The sequence below is a fragment of the Girardinichthys multiradiatus genome, chromosome 9 (genome assembly GCF_021462225.1).
Source record: "Girardinichthys multiradiatus isolate DD_20200921_A chromosome 9, DD_fGirMul_XY1, whole genome shotgun sequence".
Taxonomy (NCBI): Eukaryota; Metazoa; Chordata; class Actinopteri; order Cyprinodontiformes; family Goodeidae; genus Girardinichthys; species Girardinichthys multiradiatus.
This window is the reverse complement of record NC_061802.1, coordinates 11,758,939-11,772,001: the sequence shown is the minus strand read 5'-3', so window position 1 is coordinate 11,772,001 and position 13,063 is coordinate 11,758,939. Positions and strand designations below refer to the sequence as shown.

At 39.1% G+C, this 13,063-nt stretch overlaps 2 protein-coding genes across 6 annotated transcripts in view; one reads left to right on the top strand and one right to left on the bottom strand.

Annotated features, from left to right (window-relative positions):
• fam163ab (family with sequence similarity 163 member Ab) overlaps nucleotides 1–13,063 on the top strand; it is a 38,096-nt gene that overhangs the window by 8,806 nt on the left and 16,227 nt on the right. The gene's annotated exons all lie outside the window — the stretch shown is intronic.
• On the bottom strand, nucleotides 10,058–11,311 carry LOC124873894 (putative nuclease HARBI1). The gene has a single exon (XM_047374923.1). It carries the CDS (start codon nucleotides 11,309–11,311, stop codon nucleotides 10,058–10,060), a length of 1,254 nt encoding a protein of 417 aa, XP_047230879.1.

Genomic DNA, 13,063 nt, shown 5'->3' with positions numbered 1-13,063 from the left:
TCCAAACTTGTTCTTGACTGGGAAAACTGGCCCTTTGCTTTTTCAAATTCTACACTCCAAATGCAAAATGTACTTTTATCTAAAAAGATTACTCTGGACCACTGGAAAACAGTAGGGTCTACTTACTACAACATTTGTTTTTTCCTTTCACTTAACTATCCATTCAAATTCATGGAACAGCTTTTTTGTTACTTGCCCTCCTTGTGGAGAGTGTCAAATAATGTCTACTGAACAACTGTAAAGTGGGCAGTATTCCCCGTGATTGTGCTGGGTGATAACAAAACCTTAATGTTTTAAAATAATTTTTTGGGTCTTTAGATTTTGGCCTATTTAGATTTTCTAACTAAATTACAACAATATTGTGTATTTTTTTTCAACAGCAAACATTCAACTAACAGTTTGCTGAAGCACCTTTTATTCAGGGTTCAGCATTCATTTTTCTTTGATTGGAGTCTGTCTGCTCCTTTCATGTCTCTGATTGTGTGGACATCTCTAATCCACAAGCATTTTGATGTTACCCATAAATTTGCTGTCAGATTTACTTCTGGGTTTTGGTTGGACCACTCTACAATTTTAATTCACTTCATATAAAGTCAACATATGTGTGATTACTTTGTTAATGTTGGACTAACAGTGATGTCGAAATATGAAACTCCCCTTAATCTTCAGCCTACTTGCCAACATTCCAAGGTTTTAGTCAGAAATGACTGGTATGTGGAATCTATTATAAATTCATTAATCCTCAACAACAAAAACAGTTCATTTAGAAGAAACATAACCACCCATTCTTTCGCAAACTTTTGGGAGATTATAATCAGGTCTAGATGTTTTGTTTGGAAAAAATTGGCTTCTAGCTTCCTATATTGACAAGTATTTGCCAAAAGGTCCTAGAGCGCCATCAGTGTTGCTTTCGATCTTCTGGCAGCCTCTCTGACGATTTGATATCTTTTTGGAAATTTTGGGAAAAAATATCTGATTTTGGATTTTTGCTAAGTTTGTGCTGCACATTGTTTTCCTGCATTATTGAGAACTGTTAGAACGGTGTTGTGGTTTATATATAATGCAGTGGAATATTTATACTTCTGACTGAGACATTTGTACAGTGAGATTGGTTGATTCTTTCTCTAAACTTTGTATATGCAAATACATATATTTCCAGAAAACTCATCTAGGACCATGGAAATATATTTCTGGTTGATCAGATTTTCTTCTGTTCTTACATTTGTACCCAAGAACACAGAAATCCAATCAGAAGGTGCTTTGACAAAGTATGGGTGTAAGGATATGCACACTTAACAACCAGGTTATGGCACTTTTTAAATGTATTTTTTACAGATATTTCTGCTTCAGTTGGGGTCATCCATTTTGGTCAAACAGACCAACCAGGCTGCGCAGTTCGACATGTGCAGCTCAACAGATGTCGCAGCTCTGACGTCACCCAGGATTATAAAACCCGCGGAAACCAAACGTTCGTTGCCATTTCCAGCATGTCTCACGGGACGACGCAACGGAGGCGCATATCTGGAGAGACAAAAGCTTGCAGGCGAACTTTTCCTCCACACGGCCGTTCCCGGAAGAGCTTTAAAGCTGGAAATCTGTCTGATACAAGTAGGTCAGAAGATTCATAACCGATTGAAGACCCTGCCGACACTCCGGTGCATGTGAAAACCCAGAGGTTTGTTGCCAAGGAGATTAGTTTTCCTCCTTGCTTTTCGGTCGACTGGAACGGTTTGTCATATTTTCCCGTTTTATGCGGATGAGAAGTTTACCATTTTAGTGTTTTTTTTTTAGAGTTTTAGAGTTTTTCTTCAGACCTACGACCCATCCTCAAGACGGTGAAGAGAACGTCAAAGTAATTTCGTTCTTTTTTATATTAATTATAGATGCATTTTAGAGATCTGGGCAGGGTGAGGCATAGTTAAGGTGATTTAGAATCACCAGTAGTTAATCCAAGGTGTCAACTTGTTGCATGCAATACAGATTGAAGTGATTTATGCTGAGCTGTTTGATTTGCTCTGCAGCTGAATTGTGGAGCGCGGGTGCAATCAGCAAGGTGCATGTTCATGTCTTTGTCTGGCTGATCCCAAATCAGCCAGGAGTTAGAAGTTGAACTTTTAAAAGTTTTCCATTCAAAGCAGCTGTGCTCTGAGCTCTCTGGCCTGACCACTGCTTTGTCCCAGTTTTATTACTGGAGTTTTTTTCCACCGGGTTCCCGCCCCTTTTATGACCCTTTGTTCAAGATTTGGGGCAATCAGCTGTGAGTGGCTAAGGGCGCAGTCCCACCGTTTTACCAGCTGATAGCCGCTATCGAGACGCATCAGCACACCAAGAAGGCTTCCCTGTCCAGTGGTTCTGCTCCACTTTCCAAGTTAACCCAAAATGCACATTTTGTCCATAAAACTGCTGGTGTGATCTCCACAGACACTCAATGTGCATATGTTTTTTATTATTAGTTAAGTAATCATTTTACTCTTTTTGTAGAATAGTGCTTGTTAGTTAGGTGAAGGTTTTTGGACCAGAATAGTAATTATATCAGGGCACTGTGGTTTCAATAAATGTTCACATATATAAAGAGAAGCGTTTGTGCAAGAGTGAATTATCTATCAATATAAGGTCAAAGTTCTCCCACTGATCGGTGGAGCAGCTGATTAAACAGTGACATTTAGCGTGGTCTTGGTTAATAATCATCAACTATTAATGATAATTAACTAATTGTAATTAAGTGCTTTGAGCCCATAATCACAACACCAGAGGAAGTCTCTGATTTCTATTCATAAGCAATGATTTTTTAGTTAAGAAAACGTTTTAATTATAATTTATGATAAATATTCAATAATCAGAACCCTTACACTTCTAACAGATTTACTTTTCTGTTGACATGTACAGGATATTTTTGTCATTAAAGGTGGAAATAGTTTTGAAATGATATCATCTGGGCTATATTATGAGTGTCACAATCTCTAGCTTTTCGGAGGTTTTTTGTTGTAACTTGTGGAGTTGCTGGACCTCACCACAAGAAGGAGCTAGGCAGAATCATAGTGAAGTGGGCGTTTATGAAAGAAAAACTGACATTCAAAAACAGCAAGATGCACAATGGAAGAAAATGAAGAGTAAAGTGGTGAGACAGATAATGGCAACAGGAGGATCTGACAATGACTAAAGTAAGCTGGGGAGTATATAAACACAGCAAGGGAGTGATTACTGATACAAGAAGCAGGTAAGACTAATTAAATGAATGAGGAGCAGCTGCCGAAGAGAACAGACTGAGGCACTGACAGAGAATGGGTAGAGACAACAGAAACCATGTAAACATTACAAAATAAACTGGAGAAAAACAATAAACTATATGATCATGGGAAAACATGGCTAAACATTAATCATAAATCCTAAAACAAGAATTTACTAAAACACAAAAAACAGAACAGAAGATTAGTGATAAACAAATCTCAAAGTCCAAAGATAATTTGTAAACTTCTTGTAAACTTCCCATAAGCCACTGTATGCATAGTTTACCTTTAGTTGTATGACTACCCATGTTTAGCTTAAAGGTTCATGTCCAGATATGTTTATATTAGTAATGAAGTCATTGCAGAAATTTAGTGTCATTCTCCAGCATTTTCTCTAATACGTAAGAGTAAGCAACAATATTTTCCAATGTTTTCTTCTTGAATTTATTAGATAAACAAATCTAATTGTCTAATTTAAAAAAGGATTTACAAAAACTTTATTTAGAAACACCACAAGATGATTTGATGTGTTACTGTGAGACTAAATCCACTAAAATCCAGAGCCATGAGCATGAAAACATATACTCTAGAGATTGGCCATTGTTTTGTTTGTTTTACAATTGTCATTTATTCTACGTTTGTCAAGTTTTCACATTTATCTGCCTATTCAGTTTCAGACACCATAGTGTTTCTACAAGAGATGCGCTGATCAAAGTAATATAAAATAGTGGTTTAACACAGCTGTCTCTTTCGTCAATGCTGAAAATCTACAAATACACGTGAAAATGTAAAGGTTTGTCGTCATTATTACAAGATATTCACTTTTATAAGAGAACATATTAGGCTTGTGTTGAGGTTAGTAATTCAAACGGAATATGGTCTGAATTGCTTTTACATTGTTTATTCTTTCATTTTTTTATTGTACCTTTACTGGAGACTTAAAGAGCCTTATTGTAATCATTGATTGTTATGCATTTCTATCGGGAGAAAAGTTGACATCACTCGCTGTTTGTGAGAGAGCAGTCTGTATTACACAGCTCTGCAGTTAAACACTATTTCACTATTGTTTCCAAACAAAGTCATCATTATTTGGAATTGACATGTTCTACTCGCTTTGCATCTCATATTGATTGCATGATTAGCATGATTAGTCTAATTAGCATTGCTATGTATTCTCTCTATAGTAAATTGACCCTTACTTTGAGATTTGCAAAAGACTACCAAAATTTCCTGATTCAACATGATCTGACAGACACAATCGTACTCCTAAAAAGGATAATAGATCAGCTTAGCCTTACATTTTCCTATCTAAAAGCATCTTACCCCTCTTTCGCCTCCTCTAAATTCTTAATTAAACATCTCACTGACACTGAAAATAGCAAACTGAGCTTTCTTCTATCAGTTACAACTTTCACACTAAGGTGTTGTTCACTGATAAGAAAGAGATGGGATTTTTGTGTGTAAAACTAACTGATTCCAGTCAACTCCCAATATCCTGGTTTTGTTCCCTTGTCTAAATCTTTACTTTTTTAAATGAGATGAGAAAAAATGTTGGAAATTTTTTATCACTTTCTTTCATTGAATTGAAAATAGGTTTTCTTTTAATAATATCCTTCACACAGCTCTAATTTAAAGTGTTTAAAAATGGGTCAGTCAATATCAAAAGCAGCCCTCAACTTTCAGTCCCGTCTTAGATTGGTGCACACTTTGTGGGACCTGCTTTACATAGCCTGTGGCGTGTGGATGTGAACACGGCTGTGAAGTGAAGTCGTGGTGGGTAAAGATGAAGCCACAGAGAGGAAGACTTGTTGGCAGAGCCTGAGGCATCTGGAAGAGAACCGCTGTTATCTGCCCATGTAGCTTAGCTGCCGCTGCTGTATCTGTGGTGTCTCATCAAAAACACATGCTTCCTGACATGCTCACAGTAAGCAAACTGTAAAATCACACAACACTCTTTGACTTTTACACACTCACAGTTAGATAATCGCTATGGAAAGTAAATAATGTCCTTTGAATCCTTTTAGAAATAAAAAGACATGCAGTTATTATATATTCAGTTCTTTGTTAAGAAATGTTCACATTTGGATGTCCAATCTAATTTTTTTATCTTTGGAAAATAAAGGGATTTAGATACAGGTAAACATAAAAAAATGCTACGTTTTACTTATTAAAGATATCAACAAAAATGCAATTTCCAAATAAGGAAAAAGTTAGGATACCCTACGCTCTAATAGCTAATCTGACCTTGTTGGGCTGAAATAACTCAATTGAGAATCCTCTTGTGTCTATCTGCCAGTCTCTGACACCAGTCCGAAGAAGGTTTGCCCCTCTTCTCACTGTCAGCTGTGAGATGTTTCACTTTCAAGTCACCCCAGATCTGGGCTTACATTTATTAATTTTAGGCTAGTACTTAGTGTGCTTGCTTTTATGTTTTGGGTCATTGTCATGTTGCGGGGTCCATTTCTGACTGAGCTTTTAATTTTATTTTCACAGATGGTCTCACATATTTCTCAATGGTAGAAGTCATGGTGAAGTCTATGATGGTGAGCTGGCCAGGTGCTGCTAAAGCAAAGCAATCTCTAACCATATTACTTCCACCTGCATGCTCACAGTTTGGTGTGAGGTTGTTTGCCTGGAACACGCTATTTTCAATGTCCTCCACTTATAGACTATTTTCCATACAGTCAAATGATGTTCTCATTATGCGTACCTGATACAATATTTCTGTGTGATTTTTTTGCCATTTTAAGTGGACAAAATGTGCAGGTGTCCTAATTTGTTGCCTTACAGAAACTGTATTTTCTTTATTAAATGTTAGAAAAAACATTTACATTTTTCTATCTGTATCCATATGACCAAATATTTCAGAAACACACTGGCTGTCATAGACTGTAGACTGTAGACATACAGGGGTTGGACAATGAAACTGAAACACCTGGTTTTAGACCATAATAATTTATTAGTATGGTGTAGGGCCTCCTTTTGCGGCCAATACAGCGTCAATTCATCTTGGGAATGACATATACAAGTCCTGCACAGTGGTCAGAGGGATTTTAAGCCATTCTTCTTGCAGGATAGTAGCCAGGTCACTATGTGATACTGGTGGAGGAAAACGTTTCCTGACACGCTCCTCCAAAACACCCCAAAGTGGCTCAATAATATTTAGATCTGGTGACTGTGCAGGCCATGGGAGATGTTCAACTTCACTTTCATGTTCATCAAACCAATCTTTCACCAGTCTTGCTGTGTGTATTGGTGCATTGTCATCCTGATACACGGCACCGCCTTCAGGATACAATGTTTGAACCATTGGATGCACATGGTCCTCAAGAATGGTTCGCTAGTCCTTGGCACATCTAGCACAAGTATTGGGCCAAGAGAATGCCATGATATGGCAGCCCAAACCATCACTGATCCACCCCCATGCTTCACTCTGGGCATGCAACAGTCTGGGTGGTACGCTTCTTTGGGTCTTCTCCACACCGTAACTCTCCCGGATGTGGGGAAAACAATAAAGGTGGACTCATCAGAGAACAATACATGTTTCTCATTGTCCACAGCCCAAGATTTGTGCTCCTTGCACCATTGAAACCAACGTTTGGCATTGGCATGAGTGACCAAAGGTTTGGTTATAGCAGCCCAGCCGTGTATATTGACCCTGTGGAGCTCCCGACGGACAGTTCTGGTGGAAACAGGAGAGTTGAGGTGCACATTTAATTCTGCCGTGATTTGGGCAGCCGTGGTTTTATGTTTTTTGGGTACAATCCGGGTTAGCACCCTTTCAGACAGCTTCCTCTTGCGTCCACAGTTAATCCTGTTGGATGTGGTTTGTCCTTCTTGGTGGTATGCTGACATTACCCTGGATACCGTGGCTCTTGATACATCACAAAGACTTGCTGTCTTGGTCACATTTGTCCTCTTTTGAACTCTGGTATGTCACCCATAATGTTGCGTGCATTTCAATATTTTGAGCAAAACTGTACTCTTACCCTGCTAATTGAACCTTCACACTCTGCTCTTCCTGGTGCAATGTGCAATCAATGAAGACTGGCTGCCAGGCTGGTCCAATTTAGCCATGAAACCTCCTACACTAAAATGACAGGTGTTTCAGTTTCATTGTCCAACCCCTGTATCTGGTCAACAAGAAAAGACACAATACAAAGCATAAGACATAGTTTGACCTCTTATATGTGTTCTTTTTTCTTAATGAACTGTTTTCTGAAAAATAAAAATCCTCCAGAATAAAGACTGTGTGAGAAACAGTGTAGAAAAATGCCAACACACACGTTTCTCTGTTATTGGTTTTGCTTTCAGTGTGGGTTGGTAGTGCAGTTGTGAGCACTGTTTGCCTTGCGTCAAGGTTCCTGGGTTTCTGCATGGAATTTGCATATTCTCCCTATGTATGTGTGGGTTCTTTCTGGGTGCTCCAGCTTCCTTCACAGTCCAAAAACGTGACTGCTAGGTGTTCTCTTTAAGTTGCCCTTATGTATGAGTGTCTGTCTCTGTGTGGCCCTGTGATGGACTGACCAGTCCAGGGTGTACCCCACTTGTCACCCAATGACTACTGTACATAGACAACAGCCCCCCCAATCGCAAGTTAATGCTTTTCTTAGAATTGATTAAGCATTTGCATAACTTAGGATGTAAAGAGCAGAGATTTGTCTTTAAAATGTCTTACAATTCACATAAATGAGCTGCCTCACCACAACTTCTCAGCTCATTACATGACCTGTGAGATCAGAGGAGCTGTTTGTCCTGGAAGTGTTGCCTTTTCTGTTTGTCTGTCTGGCTGCTGGCAGGACAGTTCAGCAGATTTAGTTACCGTCCTGCAAGCTGAAGGTCAGCTTTGAGCTGCCAAAGTTAATTCTAATTTATGTCTCATGAGGCAGTGGTCTATATTGAAGGCTGTGGGAAAAGCTCATTAAGGACTGATGGCTAATAAAACATAGTCTGACTGATTGAAAAGGCTGTCTCCACAAATTTGTTGTTGGTGTGGCTCTCGGTTTATGTATGTGTTGCTGATCTCTGGCATGAAACAAAATACCGGAATATGCTTTTTTTTTTTTTTTCAAAGAGCTCAGGAAAATGAGAGCAGGTAGGCTTTTTTTTTAAGGAAACTATGATTTTTATGTGTCAAACAAAGTAAAGTGATGTACAAAAGATCTGTTAAGACTTTTACAACCATGGTAAAAAATAAATCACTATTCACTAGGCTCAAAAAATCCAGTACCACTGAAAACGTTGTAGTATGTATGCTAGGCCTATTGGTGGCGCTGTGACACTACACAGAAAAACACCGGGCATGCACAGACAACTCATGCGAGCTAAACACTGCGACATGGCGATAAATAAGAACAGCTGAGATTTTAAGGAGAGCTTTATCTGGACTGATGATTAACTGTTACTTCGGTTTGTGTTTGACCACAAGACTACTAAACTGAAAGAAAATGTCAATTGGGAGACATGTTAGACCAAGTACAACGACATCATGGTGGCGTTTCGGGCGCAGTACCCCTTGGAGCAACAGAAAGGGACTTTCCTCATGGTCTTTTTGTAATTGCAAAAACTCTGATCATTGCCAAAACAAATAAAAAAACGTGCCAAATACAGATAGATGGTGGACACTGGGTGTCGGAGTGGCCAGCGACGTGTTGTTTGAGCACTGTGAGTTGGATCGCCTAAAGCACGCCAAATTGGTGGATGGATTTGGGATGGCTGCTCTTCCAGAGTTTTCCGAATTCGGAGCGTTAAGATACGTTGCAGTCCATTGAATCAACCGAGAGTCTGCATTTAGTCGTAAAGAATGACTTGCTCCAGGTAGGTTGATTGTGTTTTTAACCTTCCAGTACTTGCTGACACAGTACTACATCGTTCATTATGGAGAAACTGCCCTTGGTGGCCATTTTAAAAACCTGGTTTAGATAGTTGCTGCTAGTGTGCAGTACACTGTACTGTTTTTGGTGTATTATTTTAATGAAACATACAAATCGTCGTCTTCCATTTTGTTACACAATTTTGCTTTTGTGTATTTTAGGCAAAGCTGAACAGCCACAGAGGGCACAGGCTGAAAAAGAGACTTTCAGTGGACTCTAGAGTGCAGGAAGACCTCATGATAAAAAAGGAGATGTTGGAGCTAATGGAGGAATCACACAGACGCAGCTCCAACACCATGCGGAGCATAAATACCGATATAGAAAAAATTACAAGTACTTTTCAGGAACGTTTTTCTGTGATGAGAGAATTACTCATGCAACCTTACCTTGCACACTCAGGCAGTAGTAGTACTGGTGAATATAGGCAAGTCACAGGACATACATGAGTGCCCACATCCCAGTACAACACCCACTGCCACAACAAGCCGCTCTGGAAGACCTACATCCACACCAACATTTGACAACTCATAGCAGCAAACATCCTCAATTTCATCCAGGCACGATGACTAATGCATTAGGTTGCCTTTAGGTTATGTTGCACTTTGCATCATACTATCATACTACTCTACTACAGTTGTTATAAACAACTTTTTTTGCATTACAAAGCGGTACTTTCTTCAATTTAAATTGGTAAAGGACAGTTATACCATGTTTGTTTTGTTTCAAGTTATTTTACAATAAAGAGGTCTTTGATAGTAATTGTTTTATTCTTGTCTCACACTTCACAAAAGCACTAAAGGTAATTTGGCTACTTCCAAATAATAAAGAAAAGTCTTAGTTGATTAACTATTCAAGTCAACTTCACATCAGAACACTGTTTATTAATGTAACACAAAAAATATTCAATAATGGTAATGGTTCATTCTTCTATAAGGATGACAAATCCCATCTTTATCCTTAAGGGTGCAGGTACTTCATGACCACTCTCCTCACTCTCTCTCCTTCTTCATTACAGTCAGTTTGATAACTAGTGCACTCTGTTGGTGGCTGTGAATCCTTTTCACCTTGCATTGTTCCCACCACAGTCAGTTCATCTACAACCTCCAAACTAGACTCACAGAAATTGTGAAGAACAAAGCAGGAGTAAATCACATGAGGCAGATCGTTTAAATTGATGTCCATAGGCCTTTTAAGTGCTGCAAATCTGGCTTTCAGGCGACCAAAAGCACATTCAATGACCTCATGTGCTTTGCATAAGCAAACCCCAAAGTGCTGTTCCTGAGGGGTGGACCCGCCATTTGAGAACTCTCTCATCAGGTAAGGCAACAGCGGGTAGGCAGGATCACCCAGAAGATAAATTGGTATGGCATCCTCATCATCCACAATTAGCTTTTTCATAGCAGGGATTTTGCCAGTCTTTAAGCAGATGTTGAGCCTTGAATTGGCAAAGACCCGTGCGTCATGTACACTTCCAGGCCATTTTATCACAACATCCATAAAACGATACCTGTAATCACACACTGCCTGTACATTAAGAGAATATTTCCCCTTTTGGTTAATGTAGACCATGGAGTTGGTGGATGGCTGCTTGATTTCAATGTGGGTGCCGTCAACAGCTCCAAAACACTGTGGCAAGCCATGAAAACGAGAAAAGCCCACAACTAGTTCCTCCGCCTCGGGCTCTGTAAAGGGTAGCTTGATGTACTTCGGACCCAGATGGATGGAGATCGCTGTGCATGTCTGCCTAATAATATTAGACACCGCCTGGCGCGACACGCCGAATGCATTAGCGGTCTTCCGTAGCTTCCCCTCATCGGTCAGGTAATAAAGTGTTAATGCAAACCTTTTGAGAGGATCGATGGGCGCCCTCATGTTGGTGGTTTGCCTTTCGATATGCGGGCGCAGTTCTTTGGTAAGGGCGAAGACAGCGGCTCGGGACATGCTAAAGTTATCCCGCCATTCACTTTCCACGTTAAGACCATTGACAAAGTTGTCCCACCAACTGCCAGTTCTGCCCGGTCTTTTCCAAAACTTTCTCCGGACTGTCCTTCTCGTTCGTCTCCGAGGTAGATCCAAAAGCATGTGGTTTATGCGGTTCTTTGTATGAAGTTGGAGCTCATGGTTGTAGAAGAGGAGCAGTAGATTCTGCTGTAAATGACACAACAAAGCCAGTATTTGCCTTAGTATGACCGCAGCACTGAACGGCGCCATGTTTGTTGTTTTTGTGAGATTGAGGAGGATGCAGAGAGAGGTGTTCTATGGCAAGCCAAATGTGCCATAAAACACAAATTTTACCATCTGGTTGAAAAGTATTGATCAATTTCCTTTAAACGTTTCTGAGTTATATGAATAATAAGTAGATAAAAGAAATGTTTAATATTTTAATGATTCACAAAGGAGATATGTAGATGCAATCAAATTTATTTTGATTGATTTATTTATTTGCATGTATGAGAAATTCATGTCAGTAATTGTCTGCTGTGAGATCACGAATGTTTCTGATATTTACTATGAAGAAGAAAAAGAAAGAATAGCAGGCAGTAAAAGATTTTTTTTATTTTATTATCTTATCATTTATTCATGCCAGCACATAGATTAAAGATTGTTCTAGTAATTGTTCAGAGGAAAATAACAGAAGATCACTGCATGTTTAATTTAATTTCCTTTATTTAAACAGTTTAAAACAACCAAATGATAAAATAGATAGTTAACATGGATAACATTGAATTTTTTCAAAAAGCGTGTGGGTCTCTCATGGATCAGTTTTGGTCTCCCGGAATGCCGGATCCATGTGGACGCAATGCCTAAATGACAAAATACCCTTACGGATACATCTCGTCTCTGTGTGGATGGGACCTTAGTCTCTCACGTTGTTATGAAATTTATTCAGAAACCTGGGCTTCCCTAACACCTCAGCAGAACCACAGACTGATTGCCTCCATGCCACACCTCGCTGATGCAATACTTCGAGCAGATGGAGCCCAGATATAGTATTACGTGCAAATACATGGATTTAAACGTATCAAAAGTATTGGCTCATGCCTCCTAATAATTAAATTTGGGTGTTCAAATCATTTTCAAATTACTTGGGCACAGTTGTATAAAATCAAGTGCCCAGATGTGCATATTTCTTCTGCAAACATTTGTGAAAGAATGGGTCGCTGTCAGGAACTCACTGAATACCAGAGTGGTACCTTACTGCCATCTGTGCAGTCTAGTCATGACCTTTTCATGCTACTAATTATTAAAAATCTGTCTGTTAGTGGTTGTGAAAGCAAATGGGAACAACAGCAACTACTGGATATGCAGAGTCCATGACTATAGACCTGCTCACTTGTGGCCTCAGATAAGCTCAAGAACAAACCAAATGCATAGAGAACTTAATGGAATTGGCAGTTCTTGGGTAAATGGCACTTGCCTCACTGCACTTCACTACATGTAAATTTTGGTGGGAGTAGGATTTGAACAATTTTATGCTTCTGACACTGTGGGAACAGTTTGAAGAGGACTTCTTGAGTTTCAACATATCTGCACACAAGTGTACAACACAAGGTTAATAAGGACATGAATGTGCAATTTTGGTGTGGATTAACTTGACTGTGCCATGCAGAACTTTCAACCTGATAAAGCACTTTTGGGCAAATAAAAGCAGAGATTGTAAGGCTAGACTTCATCAATGTCTGATCTCACAAATATTCTGTTGGAAAAATTGTCAGATATTCCCATAAACACATTTTTAAACATTGAACAAAACATTCCCAGAAGAGTTGAAGGTGTTTTAGCTGCAAAGGGTAGGCTGAGGCAATCTTAAAGTCTCTGTATTAAAAATTGGATGTTATTAAAGTTCATGTATGAGTAAAAACAAGTGACTCAGTACATTTGGCAGTATATAGTACGAGTCAGTAGGCCAATTCTTCTGCATTAAAAGTCTTTTATGGTGTTATGCAATATTCAAATTTTCTG